Source organism: Quercus robur, chromosome 7, assembly GCF_932294415.1.
Source record: "Quercus robur chromosome 7, dhQueRobu3.1, whole genome shotgun sequence".
Classification (NCBI taxonomy): Eukaryota; Viridiplantae; Streptophyta; class Magnoliopsida; order Fagales; family Fagaceae; genus Quercus; species Quercus robur.
Genome location: NC_065540.1, coordinates 46121205 through 46146069, shown reverse-complemented (window position 1 = coordinate 46146069; position 24865 = coordinate 46121205). Strand labels below are relative to the sequence as shown.

The 24865-nt window shown below is 37.4% G+C and overlaps 1 protein-coding gene across 1 annotated transcript in view; it reads right to left on the bottom strand.

Annotated features, from left to right (window-relative positions):
• LOC126693682 (uncharacterized) overlaps positions 1 to 18991 on the bottom strand; it is a 40760-nt gene extending 21769 nt beyond the window's left edge. The window contains exon 1 of the mRNA XM_050389783.1: positions 18854 to 18991. Coding sequence (XP_050245740.1) covers positions 18854 to 18928 — 75 coding nt within the window. The 5' untranslated portion in view covers positions 18929 to 18991. The remainder of the gene's footprint in view (positions 1 to 18853) is intronic.
• Between the last annotated feature and the right edge of the window lie 5874 nt (positions 18992 to 24865).

The window sequence follows — 24865 nt, the reverse complement described above, 5'->3', positions numbered from 1 at the left end:
CCAATTTTAAAAGATTACGGCTAGATTACTTTTATTCTAACTTATCTAAGTGCAGAAATAAGAGTAAATGAAGCGCAATCAACAGATACTACTCTAGTGCATAAACATGAACAATAAACAATAAAAGTAAAGTACAAGAGTAAGGGAAGAGAGATGCAAACATAAGATAACACGGCGATGTGTTATCGAAGAGGAAACTGAAGAACTCAGCGAAAAACCTCTCCGCCGCCCTCCAAGCGATAAATCGATCCACTAGACAATAAGTTGGGATACACGAATAGCAAGAGACCCTCCAAGCCTAATCTACCCAATGTACCTATACCCTCAAAGCTCCTACTCCAACAAGGCTTCTTGGAACCGTGTCTTGTCTAGCTTTCCGAATCCCGCAATACGTCCAATTGCATCCGCCAAACCTCATCGGCTTCTTTTGGTAAATCCCCAAAGCTTCCCAAGCTCCAAGACACACTCTACACTCTGAAAATGTGTGGGTTGTGTTTGGGTACAAATCTCCTCTCAAGATATAACAATGGGAAAGGGAAGGAGAAGAAGCTATAATGATTTCTCACTAAGGATGAGTAGCTCTCTCTCTAAAAGGATGGGTGTGTGTGTTGTAGAAAATATGTCTAGGGTTTTTCTCTCTAAATGGTCTCTCTTGCTTTTGTGAGTAATGAGGGTATATATAGTATGGATGAAGGGTAAGAAAGTCGCACTTAAAAATCTTTCAGGCAAAGAGTTTTGCAGGTATCTCGCGAGAAGGCCTTACCTATGAAACACTCACGAAATCCTTCAGGCTAGCATGACTCTTCAGCTTCCAGCATGTGCTTCTTACGTGACTCTTTCGCGGGTTAGCTCCTAGCGAGACACTCGTGAAATCCATTGATTTTTCATTTTATGCTCGATTCTTCACCAACTTAATATTAAATCCAATACAATAAAATCCCACAAAATACAAGGAACAAAATGAAAGCAATTACAACACTTTTTGTCATGGAATAAAGCCAACATAAAATATAGTTGTAAATCACAACTTTACAAGTGACATGGCCTTAATGTTTATATTAAAAAGATTTAAAAATCACATCTAACATGTTAGAACTTTTATGAAATGGCATTCCAAATCTAAATATGAAATGTGAGTTCCAGTTAATTCAACTAGTAAAATTTTTTATGGTTGTATAAGAAATCTAAAGTTCAGTCCCGGCTTACACCAAAAACTTATTAGTGTCTTGGTCTGATGATAAAAAACTATCATCAGAAGTAGACACCATATGTTGAAACTCTAAAAAAATCCAAATTTGAAATTGAAAGGGAGAGGAAACCAAATCCCAAGTCGTTGTCTTCTGCCAGTTGTAACCCATCCCTTACACAGCAAATGTGCAAGCAACTTGACCACATTTTTTGATATGGGATGATTCAAATGAGACATCTCGTGGTTGTTCCATTGTCACCAATTCATTGCACAACCACAAATCAGAAGTCAAGCTAACAACACAAGTTTTTTGTTAATTTATGTGAATATAATATTGTTTTCTTTTGTTGTTTGGTTAGATTATGTAAAAATGTTGGACAAAAGAATTTGTATATGTTTATATATTCGCAATTAGATTCTGTTAGGAATGCTATAAGCATATGGATAATAATTGTTGTATTGAGATTTAATTAGTTAATTACAATTCTAAGCATGTTAATCACATTTAATACATGTTGGAATTATTAATGCACATGGAAATAATATAACCAATAGGATAAGGCCATGTGGACTAATGAGATTAAAGCTAATCTCCTATAAATACATGATTATAATTCAACATTGGATCAATAAAGAATAAACCAATTACTTAGTGCACCTCTCTCTCTCTTAATCTCTCTCTTTCTCTATGGAGGCTAAGTCCCTTTGAAGTGGCCTACAACAACTACTATTCCCATTCACCATTCTTACTTTTCCACAATTCATATTCATATTCTAGCAAGTTCTTATTAGATTCAACAAACAAGATTTACCAAACGTCTTTTGTCATATGGATTGCTTTTGGATCTACTTTATTCCTGTTTTATAATGCTGTCCTCCCTCTCTCGCCCAATGGCTGTGCAAAGAATGGGTCACAAGAGGTAGAGGATAGATTTCATTTCCCTCTCTCTTTCTTATTTTAGTTTTAGATTTGGCATCAAAATATGGGGATTTGATTTTAGCAGACCTTGTTTCAAAACAGGTCTAACACGTTAGACTTGATTTTTATTTTTAAAATTTTAATATCAAAATTGATGACATGTCACTTAAAAATTGTCAAGTCATTGTTCAATTAGTCACAATAGGCATTGAGACTAACACTGTTAACAGAAGGACCACTTGTGCTCATTTTTTAAACTTCAAAAACCAATTGTGCTTGCTTGAAACTTTAGGGACCAATAGTGCTCTAGAAGCAAACTTTAGAGACTAATAGTGTATTTTCGTCTTTATTTTATTTTTCCATACCTTTCTAGTATATGGAGATGTTTTAGTCATTTCAACAATCCATCATGATTAGGGTTAGGAAAAATGTACATAGGATTTTCCATGCTTGCCAAATTTTAAGATAATTAAAAATCAATATCTACCTCATTTATAAGAACATTTGCTTCAGCTCTTGCAAAAAATTATGTCTATTTTAGCATAATAATTTACTTCTTCTATTTTACATATCACTTTTCAAAATACCACATATCAGATTATTAATTGTACACTACATTTCATTAAAATATCAAATTTTCTTGATTTTTTTTAATTGTTTCTCTTTCTTCACACGCAACAACCATCATTCACTCTCTTCTTTTGTCCTTGGAATATGTAAAGAAAGAATAAAAAACTAAATGCAAAATGAATAGTATCAGTATAAATTTACATGGTTACTATAGCAAACTTGTAAATTTACATAATTATGCACTAACTAATGTGGGTCATTTTTAGAAAAAATTATGTAAATTTTACACATTTTTCCATTATACACCCATTGGTGTAAGTGCTCTAAAATATTTAAATTTCGAGTTTTTTATACTTTAGAATTATGCATAAAAGATGTGTTTATGGATTAAATAGTAAATAACACCTAATTGATAAGAAATTTGGCATGGATGTTAAGAACGTTGAGAAAATATAATTCAACAATAAGATTTTCAAAATATTAACCCAATAAAAAGCTATTAGGTGGTGTAATATTAGTTATTGTTAAACTAGATGTAACTTGATCCTACCCCAAATAGAAAATTAATTCTTTAAATTATTCTTGAAAAGATAATGAATTAAACAATTCTAATACTCATTCAAAATCTAATATAAATGTAAACTATAATTTTTTTTTTACACTTAGTTTAGTTAACTACAAATATGTATTTCATATCATTTTTTTTAGGGAATCAATAGTAGATTTTATTGATTAAATATCGCAGTATACAATTGAAAAGAGAAAAGAGGGGCATTCTTCAAACCAAGAATAGGTTTCCCCTTTCTCTTTGGCAACACTAGAAAGAACTAGAGCAGCTCTATTACATTTCAGAGGAACACTAACAAAAGAAAAGGAATTAAAACTTTCACAACTTAAATTAATGTCTTCAAGTGTCCATGCAACCTCAAGAGGGCAGATACTATCAAAACTGAGAACATCCACAAGTTCACCAAATGTACTTTCTAAAATAAAGAAACACAAATAACCAATTCACAATTACTAACAATGAAAGTTAGAAATTATCTAAATACTTAAATTTTAGATATCTTATTTGTTGGTCAAAATAAATTGAGAAAATAAATCAATCTAAAAATATGCAAAGTTGTATAGTTTTACTATATTGATTGCTTTTAAAAAATATATAGAATTCAACATTTGTTTCTTTCTATTTTTCTAAATTCTTAAATGACAAAAGGGGGGGGGGGGGGGGGGCGGGGGGGGGGCGGGGGGTAACAAAACTTAACACTTTAAAATTGTGATAAAGTCAAGAGATGGATGAAAAAATAGAAAAAATAATGGAGGCTTTAGGGTTATAGTACATTACAACGACATTAAGTATTTTTTATTATCTACAGTCATTTTTGGCTTGGTTAAATTTTTGGACACTAGCTACTAAAAAACGCTCCGTTTAGTACTTTCTATAGAAGCTTTAGTTTGGTCAATGAAAAACACACCACTTCAATGAGCTAGCATATTTCTTTCTATTTTTTTATTAGTACACCAGCTTGGTTTGAGCTACACGTTTATGTTTTTGTTTCTTTTTTTTTAGTATATATATTATACATGTATTTTGGTTTAGGAGTTGTTATTATGATACAAAAAATTGTCATAATATTTTCACAATTGTTGAAGTATTAGTTCATTATATCTATATATAAAAAGAGTGAATGCAAAAAGCTACAGTAGTTTCGCGACAATATTTTTACTTTAATTGTTCAATTTGCATTATTTCACTTGTGGTTTTTTATTTTTTATTTTTATTTTGGTGAATGTGGTAAAGCTATAGTAGGTTTGCTACATTATTTTTAGTTTGTCCAATTCGCACCGTTTCATAGTATAATAAAATATTAACACAATAAATTAGCACAATATTTTCACAATTGTTGAGATGATAATTCCTTATAGGTAAAAATAAAATAATAAAATCTCATACTAGAACCAACCACAACTAAAAATAAAGGTATTGTGAAAATGTTAAAACATCTTATTGTCGTCACAATATTTTCAAAACTATTGAGGTGTTAATTCTTTACAAGTTAAAAAATATATATAATAAAATTGTAAAGTTATTATGAAAATGTTGTGCCACTTTGTTATGTTTTTAGAAATTTTTTGTTGGTTTAGTCAACTTTGTTGAGCCAAAATTCACTGTTTCACATACAATTTTCTTGGATTGACTTTTTGAATTTTTTTTTATGCACCATTTTAAGTAAAAACACATAATTTTACACACAAAAACAAAAACTTAGGATAAAAACATTTTTCATCCTTTATGTTTGGGGTAGTTTACAATTTCTCCTTAAACTTTAAAACCAAGCAATTTTTCCCTTAATATTTTTAAAAATAGCAAATATGTCATATTGTTATTCTCTTAGTTAAACCCCAGTGAAAGTTTATGATTCTTAAAATATTTTATTGTGTAATGTCTAAAATATTCCCACTAAATTTTAACATCCCAAAAATTTTCTTCACGTATTTTAAGTTTTAAATGGTAATAATTCTTGGAAAGTTGAAAAGATAATATAAAATATTTTATTTATTATCTAAAGAACATTGATTTTCTAGGTTTAAATTTTTGAAACTTATAATTTACCTAATGAAAAAATCGATAACACATGTCTTTTGTTATCTTTTTATTTTTTCCCCTTAACAAAACTCAATTGCTTATTGTTGGAAGATGATAATATTCGTTATCATTCTTAGAAGTTTTTAGTAAGTGGATATATTATGTAGGGACACAAAATCTTTAACGGCCCAGCAACGACGTTGGGCTCGCGCACGGAAAGTCCCTCACAATAATATTTGTAGAGAGTGGGCTTGAAAGGCCAGCGTTGGATCACAGGGCGACATTTCGGGCCGGACCATAGTTGAACCAGTATGAGAACGAGCTTTGGGCTGGATATTCAGGCCCATCAATCTTGTATCTAGGAGGATTCGGCTCCTCGGATCATGTCCGAGGAGCGATGGTGCTGTCCCCGGTTACCCGTCGGAGGGTTTTTACGTGGTATCCGGCGTGTATTATCCAGACATTCTCTTTCATCAAGTCTTTCTCCAGAAGCTAGAAGGGAGCCCCTCTCTTTGGTCACATAACATTCTCTTTTATACTAGCCTACGTTCGTCGTCCTTCGTCCACGTGTAGGGTCGATCTTTCCAGGGCAGATATCTGTCCCATCAGTCTAATCCTTGAATTGTGGGAGATGGTCCATAAAGCCTAAAAATCCGGCTCTGTTTTGGGCGGTGTCATGTCAATGAAGGGTATTAAGGACTATTTCCGTGAGATATTTTCTGATCTTTCAAGTTTGCCTGTATCCCATTCTCGTCAATGGGGTTCTGGGCTTTCTGAGGACGGAGCGGTCCTCGGACGTATCTTTGAACCACATCGGGCTCACTATTTTTGGGCTTGGGCCCTGGCCTCCTTTAGTTTGGGGGCCTGTGGACTCCTTATAAGCGAGCGAGCCGGGCCCATAGACTATTGGGCCCCACAATAGCCCCTCAAAACCCTGCTGTCCAACGTCATGGTTGGAAAGGTGGGTTTTGGTGATTCCGAGCCTTGACTGCGGCTCATTTAATTCGGCCCTTGATCAACGTTGGTGACTCTTCACCTACACGAGGAATGCGCCGGTCTACGAGCCGTTTTTCCTGGATTTACGTACGTTGCCGTTATGCCGCGTGGTTATCTGCAACGTGCCTTTAATCTCTTACCATTTACGAGACCTTCCAGATGTAACGGTTACTGATGGTGTGGGAGAACGAAGCGGCGCGTTATACTCTGGATTTCCCTGGGGATCTGAATGTGTCACATACCCTCTTCTTCGTCCCCTATATAAAGAGAGGAGACAGAGGGTGACCTTTTCATATCTGAATCCCTCACGTCCTTCCCAGAATCCACTTCCTCCATCCGGTTACTCCCTATTCAATAGTACTTATCTCATAGTAATCCTTCATGAACAAATCCTTCCTTTCCCAGAAACGCCATGTTCCAACAAAACTCGAGATGGCTCGGTCGGGGTAAGGATGGCGGAGGCTTAAGATTTGCCTCCCCATTCTTTTAGCCAAAATCCGAAGCAGGGACTCGTCACACCCCGTTTCTGGTGTGACTGAGTCGAAAACCTCCCTTGTCATCTCCATCTGCTCTCTCACGAGCATACCTAATAAGGCTCCTCTTCTCCCTCTTTTGCTCCTTTTACTTTCTTTTCATTGCTTCCCTCTTCTTCTCCTCCTTCCCGCTCATGTCCTCCATCTTCTTTTTCCCTTGCATTCTTCAGTGACAAGAGCTTGCTGAAGTGCTTCCATGTCTTCCAATTCTTCTTCCTTCTCCTTCATTATTTTTGTATAAGGTTCCTCCCCTGATGTGAGCAGTACTGAGGCATAGATTTCAGAAAGACTTTGAAGGCGAATTCAGAAGACACCTGATGGTTTACTTACTTGTGTTACGGATGTTGTTACTGTTTTAGCAGTTCATTTTTTGTATAGGCTTGTTTAAGCCCTTCCTTGTATATTGTAATAATTTTTTTATATTAATAAAAGTTATTGTTACTCTATTTCATATGTCTTGTTTATATATTTTAACAAATGTGAAAGCGCTGCTCGGCATAATAGTATAGCATTTCAATCAATAATAACTAAGGTCAAAGTAATCATTGATAAAAAGATGCCACGATGACTTTAACAAAATTATTATTCAACATAACAATCCGACCAGTGAGGAATGAGACTTATCTTAAAATTAACCGTGATGGGTATTAAATGCTTCGATAAGATGCAAGAAGTAGCTATCCGAGGACGTGCTACCCACCGGATGAATGGCTTCTTTAGGTTGGCGATCATTAGGTTGTTCTGCCATCTCCATGATACGCGAGCCTTAACCTTTTCCAGCGTTTAAGCCGAGAAATTTCTTCATTCGGGCAGTTGATTTCTCAAGAAGCCTGATCCCGAGGACTTTGCAAGACCTGGGTTTTGTTCAGGACTTATGCGTTTTATCTTATGTACTTGATTTTTCCCTTAGGCTTGAGTCCGATACTTGCGTCTTTATCGGTACTTGGTTTCCCCTTTTAGCTTGAGTCCGAGGACCATGCAAGCCTCAGGTTCTGTCCGAGACCAACGTCTGCATTAGTACTTGGTTTTCCCTTTTAGCCTGAGTCCGAGGACCATGCAAGCCTCAGGTTCTGTCCAAGACCAACGTCTGCATTAGTACTTGGTTTTCCCTTTTAGCCTGAGTCCGAGGACCATGCAAGCCTCAGGTTCTGTCCAAGACCAACGTCTGCATTAGTACTTGGTTTTCCCTTTCATTAGGCATTTCCCGAGGTGCCGAACAGGGTGTCCCTGGGCCTCCACGCAAAGCGGGCCTGGGCCGCGAATTCAATGGACCTGCAGATTAAGAGATATTTCTGCAGCCTCTGGCCATGCGGTACTTCACTGACGCCCCAAGGATCGAGGTGCGCATTTACGAGGCCCCTTGAGTCTCTTAGTTGCAGTTGACGTTGGAAGTTGAGCCAAGACCACTTTGTCTGTAGTGCTCCTTGGGACGCCGCGTGAGTTGACTGCCATCATCTTGTCTTTTCAAATAAATAGGAGGGAGAAAAGGTTGCTTTATATATACACCCCTCCTTTTGGTCTTCTCTTACATCACGCCTCCCCTATCCAGAGTCCTCCTTTCTTGGCATAACATGTTGAAAGCGAGGGTTGGGAAGAAAGAACTTTCTCCGCCGCAGAAGCGCCGTGTCTTCATGAGGTTTGTAACAGTAAGGTATGGGCACAGGAAGCACAAGTTCAGGAGAGTTCTCCATCTCCGCCGAGGGGGAACGATGTCTCTCCCGCTTTTAGTCAAAATCCAAAGCAGGCTCTGTCCATGCCAGCACTTTGGTATGTCAGAAGAAAGATTCTCCGCCATCAGCGCCTCTGCTTAGCAGCAGGCGAATATTTAGAGAAAGCCCCTCAGTTTCCCACTCCCTGCACCTTTTCTTCAGCGGTGCCAGGCTCAAGTTGGGTTTCTTTGGCTGCCTGAGTTATGGGCATGTAGGAGCGCGGGGGAAGAATAAGGTCTTGGAGCTGTAGCCAACCTTTCCTCCGACATACCTCCTCGGCTTTCTCCAGCTTTCTTGTATTTTTCTTTTTCTTGCTTATGTAGTAAGCTTCGACGTAGGCTGATTCCAGCTTTTTATTATACGCTGTACTATCTCTTCTTCGTAATAAGAATGGAAATTTCTTTACTTGTTTTGAGCACTGTTTCTTTGACAACACTGTTTCTTGAATGGGTGTGTCCTATGTGTGCGTTTCGAGATATCAGTTGGATATTTTGTGATAAGCGCGTGAATATCGTCCAAGGCTGATGATTTCTAAGCAAGCCATCTGAGCAATCGACTGGGATATAGGGGATTCCAGTGATGCTTTTTCGTATTTGGTTTCCCCATAGGCTTGGGTCCGAGGACCATGCAAGGCCTTGGTTCTGTCCATTACTTTTAAGATGTCTTCTTTGTACTTGGTTTCCCCATAGGCTTGGGTCCGAGGACCATGCAAGGCCTTGGTTCTATCCATTACTTTTAAGATGTCTTCATTGTACTTGGTTTCCCCATAGGCTTGGGTCCGAGGACCATGCAAGGCCTTGGTTCTGTCCATTACTTTTAAGATGTCTTCTTTGTACTTGGTTTCCCCATAGGCTTGGGTCCGAGGACCATGCAAGGCCTTGGTTCTGTCCATTACTTTTAAGATGTCTTCATTGTACTTGGTTTCCCCATAGGCTTGGGTCCGAGGACCATGCAAGGCCTTAGTTCTGTCCATTACTTTTAAGATGTCTTCTTTGTACTTGGTTTCCCCATAGGCTTGGGTCCGAGGACCATGCAAGGCCTTGGTTCTGTCCATTACTTTTAAGATGTCTTCATTGTACTTGGTTTCCCCATAGGCTTGGGTCCGAGGACCATGCAAGGCCTTGGTTCTGTCCATTACTTTTAAGATGTCTTCTTTGTACTTGGTTTCCCCATAGGCTTGGGTCCGAGGACCATGCAAGGCCTTGGTTCTGTCCATTACTTTTAAGATGTCTTCTTTGTACTTGGTTTCCCCATAGGCTTGGGTCCGAGGACCATGCAAGGCCTTGGTTCTGTCCATTACTTTTAAGATGTCTTCTTTGTACTTGGTTTCCCCATAGGCTTGGGTCCGAGGACCATGCAAGGCCTTGGTTCTGTCCATTACTTTTAAGATGTCTTCTTTGTACTTGGTTTCCCCATAGGCTTGGGTCCGAGGACCATGCAAGGCCTTGGTTCTGTCCATTACTTTTAAGATGTCTTCTTTGTACTTGGTTTCCCCATAGGCTTGGGTCCGAGGACCATGCAAGGCCTTGGTTCTGTCCATTACTTTTAAGATGTCTTCTTTGTACTTGGTTTCCCCATAGGCTTGGGTCCGAGGACCATGCAAGGCCTTGGTTCTGTCCATTACTTTTAAGATGTCTTCTTTGTACTTGGTTTCCCCATAGGCTTGGGTCCGAGGACCATGCAAGGCCTTGGTTCTGTCCATTACTTTTAAGATGTCTTCATTGTACTTGGTTTCCCCATAGGCTTGGGTCCGAGGACCATGCAAGGCCTTGGTTCTGTCCATTACTTTTAAGATGTCTTCTTTGTACTTGGTTTCCCCATAGGCTTGGGTTCGAGGACCATGCAAGACCTTGGTTCTGTCCATTACTTTTAAGATGTCTTCATTGTACTTGGTTTCCCCATAGGCTTGGGTCCGAGGACCATGCAAGGCCTTGGTTCTGTCCATTACTTTTAAGATGTCTTCTTTGTACTTGGTTTCCCCATAGGCTTGGGTCCGAGGACCATGCAAGGCCTTGGTTCTGTCCAGTACTTTTAAGATGTCTTCTTTGTACTTGGTTTCCCCATAGGCTTGGGTCCGAGGACCATGCAAGGCCTTGGTTCTGTCCATTACTTTTAAGATGTCTTCTTTGTACTTGGTTTCCCCATAGGCTTGGGTCCGAGGACCATGCAAGGCCTTGGTTCTGTCCATTACTTTTAAGATGTCTTCTTTGTAGTCTTTTCTCTATACTGATTTATTTTTCGAAGGTCAGCCCCTAGGCCAGGGAGGGAGGAGTTGGCTCGAGGCCGCAAGCCCCTAGAGCTGTCCGCTCCGTTGGCAGTGCAAGGCGTAGCCCCTAGACGAAGCCTACGGCGGAGCAACAACTGCACGTCGCCGGAGATGAGAAAAACTCGTGAATCTCTGTTTGCGAGAGGGCTGACTCATGTGCCACTCGTGCTAACGCGCAAGCTTTCCCACAGACGGCGCCAATTGTAGGGACACAAAATCTTTAACGGCCCAGCAACGACGTTGAGCTCGCGCACGGAAAGTCCCTCACAATAATATTTGTAGAGAGTGGGCTTGAAAGGCCAGCGTTGGATCACAGGGCGACATTTCGGGCCGGACCATAGTTGAACCAGTATGAGAACGAGCTTTGGGCTGGATATTCAGGCCCATCAATCTTGTATCTAGAAGGATTCGGCTCCTCGGATCATGTCCGATGAGCGATGGTGCTGTCCCCGGTTACCCGTCGGAGGGTTTTTACGTGGTATCCGGCGTGTATTATCCAGACATTCTCTTTCATCAAGTCTTTCTCCAGAAGCTAGAAGGGAGCCCCTCTCTTTGGTCACATAACATTCTCTTTTATACTAGCCTACGTTCGTCGTCCTTCGTCCACGTGTAGGGTCGATCTTTCCAGGGCAGATATCTGTCCCATCAGTCTAATCCCTGAATTGTGGGAGATGGTCCATAAAGCCTAAAAATCCGGCTCTGTTTGGGGCGGTGTCATGTCAATGAAGGGTATTAAGGACTATTTCCGTGAGATATTTTCTGATCTTTCAAGTTTGCCTGTATCCCATTCTCGTCAATGGGGTTCTGGGCTTTCCGAGGACGGAGCGGTCCTCGGACGTATCTTTGAACCATATCGGGCTCACTATTTTTGGGCTTGGGCCCTGGCCTCCTTTAGTTTGGGGGCCTGTGGACTCCCTATAAGCGAGCAAGCCGGGCCCATAGACTATTGGGCCCCACATATTACCTTTAGCAAATAGATACTAAAAAACTATTATAGTAAAATAGATATTTCTATTTTAAATAGTTACCCTAACTTTGTGTGTAATTAAAATTCTTATACGAATGAGATTAATTTTTTATGACATAATTATCAAAATTCTTAAAATTAATATCTCTTTTAATTAATGTAATTTCTATGTACTTTAAAAATCAAATGATTTATACTTTTGTTTTGTGATAAAAATAAAATCTAGAAATTGACCTTAATCACTATTTTTTTTTTTTCACGGCAAGCATTTGCCGCGCAAATGCTGCCCTAACTAGTTTTCTATAAAATGTGGGATAGATTTTGGTGAGAAAAAGGAAACGGGAGAAGAACTCAAAATAGTAATGCTAATGTTGAATAGTGGTGGAAAGTGAAAATTGAGATAGAGTTAGGTTTTAATTTTTAATTTTTTTTTTGAGAGATTGATATTTCTTGGAATCTTTTCCTTGTTATTTCAGTAGTAAACTAGTTTGTTACTTTTTAGAGATAAAATTTAAAGACACAATAAAATATCATAATATTTTCATAAAATTATTATCTTTAGTTTGTGAGAGGTCCTATTCTAATAGTTTATTAGTTTATTTAATTTTATTTTGATCAATAGGAGACTGAAGTCTTTTTTTTTTTTTTTTTTTTTTTGAGAAGAATAGGAGACTGAAGTCTCTATTGTTACAAAAATGTTGTGATAATTTGTCATGTACATAAAACATCTCTCAACTCAAATAAATATACTTTATCGTTTTCTATACATTGTTGTCAGTGATTGGTCGGTTTAAAATGGTAAGTGGGACTTGTCTTTTTGTTCCTTTTCCATGTGCAAAGCATATTATAGTACGGGTTCATGGTACATAATAAACATAATAAAAATGCTTTTGTTTTTTTAGAGAAGTCAGGGGGCAACTGCCCCTCTCGCCCCCTGGCTCCGCCAATGATATTACATTCTTTGCTTTATAATTAAGTGCTGTGAATCCTAATGATAATATTTCGAGAACAATGGATGAAAGTAATGATTAAAACAATTCTGAATCAAATAATTCCTATTAGAATAATATTAAAACACAAGAAGCGTGATTAGAAAATACTAATAAAAGTTGGAAGAATGTACGTATATATATATTTTTAATTTATTATAACCTTTTAAATATTATACAAAGAAGATTTTCTAAGAATAATTATAAATATATCTTAAACATTTTAACAAAGCAATTCAATAGGATTAGGATTAAAATATATATGCTTTATGTTGAGAATAGTCATGTTATAATTTTGTGATATTTATTCTTTTTAAACATAAAATAATTTATTCATAATAGACATGTACATATTAATAAAATTAATGTTAACCACACTTCTCTAAAAGAAAATTTTCTAGCTCCACCGGTGTGCAAGGGCTCGCAAGGGTGATATCGTAGCTTAAGCAATCAGTTATTTAAGGTTGGTCAATGCCTCAATAGTATCGAGCCTAGCTTGTTGCTGGTTAGGCCCCTGTTGATTGAGTTTAGGATGTGGAGTTCTATGTCAAATGGCAACTACAATGTGAGTTGCTATTTTTGGGGGTAGGTTAATTGGGAAAAGATGAGGTGGTATGTGGTTGCTTGCGGTGGTAGCGGGGGCTGATGGTTAGGGGATTGTCATGAGTCTGGCCATATGGGTCAAGTTTAATATGGGTTTCAGAGCATGGGGTTTATAGGGCCTAATGGGTTACATGTTTGGTATAGGCTTGGTAATTCGAGTAAATTGGGTTAGATAGGGTGATTGTGGGTTATGAGTTTGTAATAAGGAGGCAGAGAGGTTGCTTTGGTGAGTTGTTGGTAGACGTGGCAAAATGGTGGGTCGGGTTTGGGTTAGGTCGATATGTATTTTTTCAAAAAAAAAAAAATTTAAATGTGTTTTCCATGTGGTAAGTCATGCAACAAATTATTTGACAAAGAAAAAAAACATACAAGAAATTACAAATGCCTTGTTAGATAGCTAATTTGACAAAGAAAAAAAAACATATTTACAATCTTGAAAACAAAGTGAGAAATTTATAATATGCTTCACTCTTCACACTTAGCGATGCTTTTCATACATGTTTATAATTTCAAATATATGTTTTTGACTTTACTGCAACTAGATTATCTTGGCATGTATTTTATTATTTAATATCTAAAATTTTTTACTTATTGCCTTATTCAAGTGAGAATAATGCCCCAATCATTCTTCTTTCAATTCGTTTGTCAATTGAGTTTGAGTTGTGCACTGTAAAACTCAAAACAAACAAGCAAACCGACCATGTATTAAATTTTTTTTTTTTTAAAACGAGTTGGATCACAAGTCAACTTGTTTTTATTTCAAATTAAAAAGAGATCACGTTTAAATTGGGTTATCTGTTGTTGGGTCCCAACCCGTTTTTCCATGTCTAGTTGTAGGGATTAATTGAATGTTGAGTTCGAGTAATAGCAATTTTAGAAAATAAAAATAAGAGAAAATAAAAGAGAAACAACATAAGTCCTAGGCTTGACCACCTAAAACTGGCCAATCTTAGACTTCACCTCCTGAGGGTGCTTTGAAGTTTGAATCACTACCAAGCTTATTAGCAAAACGTCTCTAGTAAAAAAAAAATTCAAATTGCTCCACTTAAACCATTTCATCCTTCTAACAAAAGCTAAATTCAAAATTCAAAAATAAAATCCAATATCTTAAATTGGGGGCATTTTTCTTTTATTCAAATGAAAAATGAATAAAAAATGCTAAATTTTAGAAAATAAAAAGATGAATATGAAGGAAAAAAAATCCGAAATTTTAGGAGCTCTATTTTTAAATTTAAAATGAAATTTTTTATTTGACATTTATGACCCTATTTATAAGAGAAGTTACCATTCATTAATGAGGGTGTTTTTGAACCACATAAAAGTTTAGTTCAAAGAGAGGAATCCTTTTAATTATATTATAGTATACATATATGGGTCCGGTTAATGGGTACTCTTAGGACAGTTGCTAATGAATCCTTTTAAGAAAATTTGATACTATTTTTATGAGAAATAAATAAATATACCATCAAAACTTTTTTCTTTTTCCAAAAAAAAAAAAATCTAAAATTATTTCCTAAATCAATGCCACATGTGTTAACTTTTTCATATATATAAGGAAGTAATGACCAAGCTATTCCACTTTTTGCGATGAGATTTCTCAGAAACTCAATGGGTCGATAATGTGGTGAATTGAATCTGATAGCTTCAAGTTTAAGTCACGCCCAAGACCATAAGCCTACCACCATGATTGACGATACCTTTGTAATGGTTACATAGTAAAATTTTGCTATATTGTATTTGTTAGGCATAAATACACTTTTAGTCCCTACATTTTGACTTTATTTCTATTTTGGTCCATTCTTTTTTTAATTTTAACGCATGCAATCCCTAAAATAAATAAATAAAAACATTATCATTTTGGTCCCTACCATCATTTTACTTACAGAAAATAGCCTATGTGACAAACAAGGTGCACGGTTGATGCATAGAACGCATATGTGGCCGTTAAAATAATAATAAAATTTGTTATTTGGCATTTAAACAATGCCACATCAGCATTTTAAGTATTAAAAAAATTCACGTCATAATTTTTTCTTCTCGTTAATTATTTAAAATAAAATAAAATTTTCTTTTCTTTTTTTTTCATTATTTTGTTGGAAGAACATATTTGTTTATGTTCTTCTTGTTTTTCCCATGGCTGTTCATGTTCATGTTATTCATGTTTTTAGTAAATTAACGCTCTGTTTGTTTTGCTGGAAAACTTTTTGTATAAATAGTTTTCCACATTTTCCAGTGTTTGGTAGCACAAAAAAAACCTGGTCAATGGAAAACTATTTTTGGTCAACGAAAAACCCTAATAAAAAGTAGGCTTATTTTCTATAGGTTGTTTTCCAAATTTTTTTTTTGGAAAACAATCTCTCTCTCACGCATTACATCTCCTATAAATATTATCTTCGTTTATAACCCTGGGAAACATAATTTTTTTGCGCATTCTCTCTTTCATGGTAAGTTTTCTCACTTTTTCTCTCTTCCCTTTACTTTTTCTCTCCTCACACCCTCACTGTCACTAACTCTAGTCTCTCCTCTTCCCATAGATCTCTCTCTCTCTCTAACTGTCTCTCTTCTCTCTTTTCTCCATGTTTCTCTTTCCCTCTGTAACACAATTCTCTAATTAGATTTTTTTTTTCCTTCACTAATTTGTCAATAGTTCCGACTTGCAAAGGAGAACAAATTTACAGTGGTAATTATTCCATTCGTCTCTACCAAAATCCCAATTCTTTGCTTTGAATTTCAAGCTCGATTTTCTTTTTTCTCTAAGAAATTTTCGGTTTGATGGATTCTAGGCAGAAGTTACTTCTTTTTCTTGCATAAAGTGCAAAAAAAAAAAAAGGAAGAAGAAGAAAGAATGAAGTAAAATATGAAAATTTTAAACATAGTACCTATATTGCTCTAAATTACTTTTACATGGGACAATCTTTACCGTGGACTAATAATATTATTATATAATGAATGATAATTGGTTAGGAGAATCGCATTTGTTGGCAAATACTTTTTTTGTTGGCAGATACTATGCAGTGATGATATATTATACAGTAAATACATAATTTAGAGTAATATTGAAGACTTATGGTTGACCATAGTAGACAATTAGTATACCAACAAAAAGAATAGACAATTAAAAGTAATTGTTATTTATACTTATTGAAAATGTATTCTCTTGTCAAATTTATATATATATATATATATATATAGACAAATGGTTGATAAGTGTGTGTATGTACGTACGTTACTGTCTATATATATGAGCAAGATGAGTGGTAGAGATCATGAAAATTTGACAACTAATTAATTTTGATTATATCTATTGACAAAATTTTAATATGAAAACCAAATTTATTCTTGGTTTTTAATTTATAATGATCACATTAGTTAGCTTACATAATATACATGTTTTAAATTATACAAGAAACATTTAAAAAAATTTGTATACCAAACACCAGAAAACATTCTCAAGCTCATTTTCAAGGTCATTACCAAATACTGGAAAATGAGACAGTTTTCTAGAAAATGCTCTTTGAAAAATGAATCATTTTCCAGAAAACGTTAATGTTAAAACAAACATAGCGTTAATCCTTATTTTCTTTTCTTTTCTTTGTCTTTCTAGAACTTTTGTTATAACTGAACATATCAAAATTCAAAACTCAGATCAAACAATAATCAACATACACCAACCCAAACCCATAAATTAACATAAACCAACCAAAATTCAAAACTCAGAATCAACATACACCAACCAAAATTGAACCTAGAAACAAATCTGCATACCCATAAATTTGAACCCAACATAAACCAACTAAAATCAAAAGATTTGCATCCTCTTTGTTCACAAAATCAACACCAATCTCCGAGTTGGAAACTCACCGATCCATAGAAACACAAAATCATATCCTACTTGGAAACTCACCGAATCCCATAAACCTCGGAATCACTATTCTCCAAATCCCACCATTCTCGAACTAGAACTTCGGAATCACAACCCATAAACCTACAAATTTGCCACAAAATCACAACACCGATCCGCCACAAACCTAGATTAACAAAAATCACAACCAACAAACCCACCATCGGAAAACACCACCATCTATCTCCACCACCGAGTTGAGAGATAGAGAGATGAAAGCAAGAGACCCACTCATTTGAGAGAGAGAGAGAGAGAGAGAGAGAGAGAGAGAGAGAGAGAGAAAGGCTTCCAAGTTTAGAAAGGATGAGCTTAAGCCATTTTAGTCTGTGTTTGAGCGAAATCGAGAGATAGAGAGAGTGGGTTGGTCAGAGAGAAAAGAAAGAACCACCACCAGTTGTGGTGGTAGTGGAGGGGCTAAGCAACGAGGCCGACCATGGAATTAGAGAGAGATCTAAGAGTTTTGGAGAGAGAGAGAGAGAGACAGAGAGACAGAGAGAGACAAAGAGGAAGGTTTGAGGAAAGGTAGGGGAACCGGTTTGATAAGGAAGTGTTAGGGTTGAAGTTTTTCTCCTGAGTGTGTGATCGGGAGAATTTTTTGTGCTTGTGAATGAGAATTTGCTGCATTTGGTTGCCAAGAAATACTTAATAAATTTTTTTAAACTACTATTGATCTAAGTTTCAATGTGTTTGGTTATATAAAAATTACAAGAAAGACAAAGAAAAAACAAGAATGTAAGGATTATTTTTCTAGGAATATAAGTCGTGTTTTAGGAAAGAACACAAAGAACATGATTCTTCCAAAAAATTTAATGAAAGGAATAAAAAAATAATTTAATTATCTTATTTTATTTTTTTAAAAATAGAAATTCATAATTTTTAAATTTTTTTCTAATGTGTATTTTTTTTATTGATTTAAATGATGACATGGACTTTTTAAATATTAATTAAAATTTTCATTATTATTTTAATGACAACGTCAATATTTAGTTTGTTAACAATGCTTGCTATTGATCTAGGTAATTTCAATTAATGAGATGAAGGAACCAAAATGAGACAAGTTTTTTTCATTTTGGAGACTGAAATCACTTTTTATACAATTAATTTTAAAATTGGGTTGAATGGGAACACATTTGGGACACCTGCAGCAGGTTCCTGACAGGCAAGATTTTTTAAGGGAAAAACTTCCATCCAGTGATCTCCCGCACTGGACGGGATATTGGGCCAACACGAACACATGACCATTTTAGGATACATGTCGTGCTAGCTAGTGTCACCTCCGGTGAGAACTAGACCCAAGCCAAAACCCTTTCTTTTTTTTTTTTCCAAACGGGTAAGTTATAAACACGTTCACTGATTCTTGCTCTTATGGAAATCAAATTGTTCTTGTGGGCATAAAAACAATGTGATTTTCAACTTGCAAGCAATTCTAAATGAAAAGAAAATATACTTTTTTGTAGTCTCGTAATGAGGCTTCCAGTAACCATCAAAAATCCAAGCAATTCATCTCTCACCACATACAACCTCTATGAGAAACAATGTGATATAGAGAAAGAAAAAACCATTGGAATTCATCAAGAAAAGTTTTATAAAAAAATAGAAAGAAATGAAAATAGAAGAAACCAACCTCAGATTCAGAAGCTCTTTGGTAAAAGGGCTCCAAGGTCTTTTCCAGGTGGCTTCGATTCTCAGATTCCCCCATTTTTCTTATTCTGTTGGTTTTTTTTTTTTTTTTTTGGGTGGGGGGGTCTTAGTTTTTTCAGAACGGCTTCTTCAACCGTCAACTGCATTTGCGTGGTGCTCGGGTTTTAGAGGATAGAAAAGGAGTATTGTGATTACCTTTTTCTAGCTAGGGCTTCCTGGGCTTGGCAAAGGCCCATATCGGTTTTGGCCCTTAGGGTTGTTTTTATATGATAAAAAAAATTTAAAAAAAAATAATAATAAAAAAACTCTTGCAAAGTGAAACCATTAGAGAAAATATTAACACCAAAAACCAATTGGTTTCTTGGTCTGACGATAAAAAGAGTAGACGTTATAGGTCGAAAATATCCAAAAAGAGAAAATATTAAACACTTATCGACCAAAAAAAAAAAAAAAGAGGAGGCAAAAAATAATAATATAAGACCCAATCACACCAAAACTATAACTTACCAAATCAAGCAAACATTCTTAAGAACCACATTGAATCAAAACGTGAGAACATAGAACAATATTGGATAGTTTTCAAGAATAAAACTTTATAAAGTTGTAGGAATGGAAGTAAATGTAAGTACTACCATAAAACTGCATAAAACATTCTTACATGTAATTGGATGGTCCATCCCATCTTTTCAATTGCAACATTCAAAGACGAAGGGAAAGATGGACTATCTTATTAAAGGACACAGACTACAAACTTGGAAGTGTATATCATGGAGTAATAAAGATAACCTGTTTTACTTTGAAAATTGGAAAAACAAATGATAATTATTCAAACGTTTTACTTTGAAAAGTGGAAAAAATTTTAAAATTAAAAAGAAAAGAAAAGAAGAAAGACAGTTACCCAAAAAGTGGTGATAAAGATAGAAAAATAAGGATAATTTTTGTATATATCCAATACCCTATAACGTGGGGTTAAAAAAACAAAACAAAAACAAAAACGGTGAATGACAACTTCAGTTAAGGAGTTAATGGGTCCACTAAAAAATTTGTAAAAAAAAAAAAATGTATTTTTACTAGATTATCCTTAAATTTTGAAAATCAACAGAAAAGTGGTTCTATTTTGTAGAAAATATTGTACGTGGAAGTTACAGATGTATTTTTGCCACGTTATCCTTCAGTTTTGAAAACCAACGTGAGTGTACCAGGAGTGTGGTCCTGTTTTGTAGATAGTTGTAAGGACTCGATTTGTAACGATCCCCAACTGATATTGGGTTCGTACGTTAAAGGCCCAAACAATAAAATTTGTAGAGAGTGGACTAAAAGGCTAGGCCTGGGTCGCGGAACAGTGGTTAGTCATGGTTTTCGTGATGTTTGCACAGAGGTGAACCGTGCTTGCCCAAGAAGACGTTCTCTTCGGCACGATCTGGGAGGCTCTGGTTCTTGGCCCTGGTCTCCCCCTTTCTTTCTGGTTTGCTTCCTTCCCCTTTTATACTAGCTTTTACCCTTCCTCCAACGTCCACGTGTAGGTTCAACTTTCTAGGGCTGATACTTGTCCTATCAGCCCATACCCAAAGTAGTTGGAGGTGGTTGTAAAAGCTGAAAAGTATTGCTCTGTTAGGCGCAGAGTACTCAATTGCAGTAATGACAGTCTTTCCCTTATCCTTTGTCGTCACACTGTTCAGGGGTCTTTTCCCTATCAATGTGGAGGTGTTTAGCTTTTCCTTGAACCGCTTCTATACCGTACTCGCCCTTTCTTCTGGGAGCGCTTTGGGATACCGAGGACAGAATCGTCCTCAGTATATCTCCAGGCCATTTGGACTTCCGTTGCATTTCCTCGGCAACGCCTCTCCTCGACGTGGGCCCTGGGGCCCTAATGTAAAGTGGGCCGGGACCACAAATTCTCTGGCCCCACAATAGCCCCTCAAAATCCTGTTGTCCGGCTCCTCCAACGGAGATGAGGGTTTTGATGACGTCGGGCCTATGTCACGGTTTGCCAAGACTTGTCCTTTATCAATGCCGGAGCCTCATCGTTTGCCTGGGACACGCCCCCAGTTGTGAGACATTCTTTTGGTTTACCCATGCCGTGCTCCTGCCGTTTTGGTACACGAGGCGCGCCTTTAATAGGGTCTCCTTACGAGGCGACGCGAATCCAACGACTAAAGAATGCTTTGGGAATTGAGCGAGACTTATCTCGTTTGTAGTTTTTCTTGGAGATTTGTACAGATTAAATGCCGCTAGGCTTGCCCTCCATATAAGAAGCACGGTGGGAGGTCATTTCCTTTATGTACAGACCCTTCAAGCTTTTCAAATCCCTAACCCTCCAGTTGTGCTCAAAGTCCCCACTACCAGTGTGACTAAGCCCTAGGGAGTGATATGGTCAAGTCAAGGATGAGGGCCAAGGGACCACACCCTCTCCAGAGGCATTGGGTTTCCCCGAAACTCAAGATGGCCCGGTCAGGGCAAGGGAGACAAAGACTCAAGACACTTCTTCCCCTTGATAAGGCAAGAAAGGAGTCTCTTCTTCCTTCAGCCAAAATCCGAAGCAGGTGGAGGTCGCATCAGATTTTTGGTGCGACAGCACTGAGGTTTCTCATCGTCGGTACCATCCGTTTTCACTCGATTGCTGCTAATATGATACTGGCTTGATTGCAGTCAAAGCTGGTACGAGGATTAGGCATCCCCGCTTCTTCCTCTCTTCCATCACTGGTGCCACCCAGGCGCCTCTGCTTATTCTTTTCTTCCATCACTAATGCCTCCTAGGTGCCTCTGCTTCTTCTTCTCTTCCATCACTGGTGCCATCCTGACGTGCTTAGTCGCTGCTAGAGCAGAATTGAAGGATTTATCATTTCCCTGTATCTTTTCCTTTTTGTTTTTCTTTTTGCTTCTGTAGTTAGCTTCTGGTATAGGCCTGTTTAAGCCCCTTGCTGTACTACTTCTTTGTTTAATAAAAGATGACTTTATCCCATTTTGCGTGTTCTTTCTTCTCTGCAACAATTACTTTGTGAATGGATGCGCTGGTGTCCTTTTCTTTTGAACAGCATTTAGGACCGAAACCCTTGTTAACAAAGAGCTATCACTTTGAACTTATTAAAATTGATGGGCACAATAATGCCGACTTGAAGTAGGTTAACTATGTGAGACTAACCGAGATAATAGCTGAATGCTCTGTATTGCATATGGGGTGATCACCCGAGGATGGGTGACCTAAAACGAACTATCCGAGAGGGTCGCCGGGCACTAGGGTGCTTTGCCACGTTCCTAACAACATTCATAGCCTTAACTTGTTTTTGGCATCTGGTCCAAGGACCGAGAGACGATTGTACCGGGTATAAACACTCGGTTATGTTGGTTTCCTTAGAGTTGGGGATCCGAGGACCGCGCGGGATTTCCATTCTGTCTAGGACTTAAGCCATTTTCTAGTGACTAGTTTCCCCATAGGCTTGAGTCCGAGGACCATACAAGACCTTGGTTCCGTCCAGGGACGAACGCAGGATTTTAAGCCGGGGGGGGGGGGCCGGAGATAAGCAAATTTTTTTTTTTCAAATACGCATCCATATGGTATTAATAAACTATCAACCAAGACAAATACCCAAAAATCATTGTAGCTGAACATTTTCTTTTGAAAAAATCAAGCATTGTAGTTGATTTTTTCATAAAAATAAAAATAAAAATTATATAAGAATCACCGTTATTTTTTTAAATTTGTATGACAATTTTTTATATTATATGATTTATTTTTTTTCTTTTTGTCTTTGGTCTGCCTTTAATGTCTTTGTGTTTGGACTGTCTTTATTTATGTCTCTGTGTTGTCTCTTCCTTTATTTATGTCTTTTATGTCTTTTGTATCTTTGTGTTGTCTCTTGTCTTCATCTTCCTAATTCTGACCCACTAACCCAAATACCCAATGAATCCCACTATAGACAGTCAAGCACTACTAACAAAAACTTTTCTTAACTTTACCCTTTTTTTTTCCCCTGTCACTTGTCTGTTGCCCAACAGCAACTCCACTTTTCCCTATTATTATGTCCAACTACCAGTCAACAAAGAAAAAACCATCTGACTATCACTACAATCTCTACTCTCTCTATCTATCTCTTTTATCTATATAATGCAAGAGTCACAAAGCCAAAAAGCCAAAAAAAAAAAAAAAAAAAAACACCACAAGCAGCAGCCGCAGCACGAATTCAAATCACCAAATCAGTTCAGTTCATCAGCAAAAACACAAACAAGAAACACCAAAAGTTAAGTCCACAAGGCACAAGCACAGTTTCTTTGATTCTCAGCACAAGGTTTTGAAATTTGAAGGAAAAGATAAGAGTGAAAGAGTAAATACCTGTGAACTGTGATTCTGTGAAGGCTTGAAGCTGGGCTGGGCAGATCAGGCAACGGCAACCGGCAGCAGCGGCGACAAGTGGATCTCGTCTCGCGTGGCGACGTGGGTCTCGTTCTCGCCGGCGTGGGTCTCGCTCGAAGCTGGGTTCGCACTCTCTCGCTCTCGTCTCGCTCTCTGCCTCTCTCCGTCACGGCGACACCGACTCGGGCCTCTGAATTGATCACTGTACTCTCTATCTCTGTCTGACTATCTCGCAGCTCTCGCCTCTCAGTCTCTCACTTTCCTTTCTTTTTTTTTTCTTTTTTTTCCTTTGTTTTTTGCTTTCTCCGTTTGGTTTTGGACTGCTGAGAGCTAAGATTTTTTTTTTTTTTTTTTTGGATTGACATGGGTTATGGGCTTTGCTCTGAGCTGGCCGAATGATGGGCTAGGAGAAGGGGGGTTCATGCCGGATGATGGGCTAGAGGAAGGGGGGTTCATGATTTTTGGAGGGGGCCGGAGCAAAAATTTCAGGGGGGCCCAAGCCCTTTTTTTTATTTTTTTAGGAAAATTTTTCTTGCTAAAAAAAAATTTTTTTGGGCCTAGGGGGGGCCCGGGCCCCCTTAGCCTTCTACCTGGGTCCGTCCCTAGTTCCGTCCAAAACTTATAGTTTTCTTCAAGTAGGTGGTTTCCCCATAGGTTTGAGTCCGAGGATCATACAAGACATTGGTTCTGTCCAAAACTTATAGTTTTCTTCAAGTAGTTGGTTTCCCTATAGGTTTGAGTCCGAGGACCATACAAGACCTTGGTTCTGTCCAAAACTTATAGTTTTCTTCAAGTAGTTGGTTTCCCCATAGGTTTGAGTCTGAAGACCATGCAAGACCTTGGTTCTGTCCAAAACTTATAGTTTTCTTCAAGTAGTTGGTTTCCCTATAGGTTTGAGTCTGAGGACCATTCAAGACCTTGGTTCTGTCCAAAACTTATAGTTTTCTTCAAGTAGTTGGTTTCCCTATAGGTTTGAGTCCGAGGACCATCCAAGACCTTGGTTCTGTCCAAAACTTATAGTTTTCTGAAGTAGTTGGTTTCCCCATAGGTTTGAGTCCGAGAACCATGCAAGACCTTGGTTCTGTCAAAAACTTATAGTTTTCTTCAAGTAGTTGGTTTCCCCATAGGTTTGAGTCCGAGGACCATCCAAGACCTTGGTTCTGTCCAAAACTTATAGTTTTCTGAAGTAGTTGGTTTCCTCATAGGTTTGAGTCCGAGGACCATGCAAGACCTTGGTTCTATCCAAAACTTATAGTTTTCTTCAAGTAGTTGGTTTCCCCATAGGTTTGAGTCCGAGGACCATCCAAGACCTTGGTTCTGTCCAAAACTTATAGTTTTTTGAAGTAGTTGGTTTCCCCATAGGTTTGAGTCCGAGGACCATGCAAGAACTTGGTTCTGTTCAAAACTTGCATTTTTTGAAGTAGTTGGTTTCCCCATAGGTTTGAGTCCAAGGACCATGCAAGACCTTGGTTCTGTCCAAAACTTATAGTTTTCTTCAAGTAGTTGGTTTCCCCATAGGTTTGAGTCCGAGGACCATGCAAGACCTTGGTTCTGTCCAAAACTTATAGTCTCCGAGGACCATGCAAGACCTTGGTTATGTCCAAAACTTATAGTTTTCTTCAAGTAGTTGGTTTCCCCATAGGT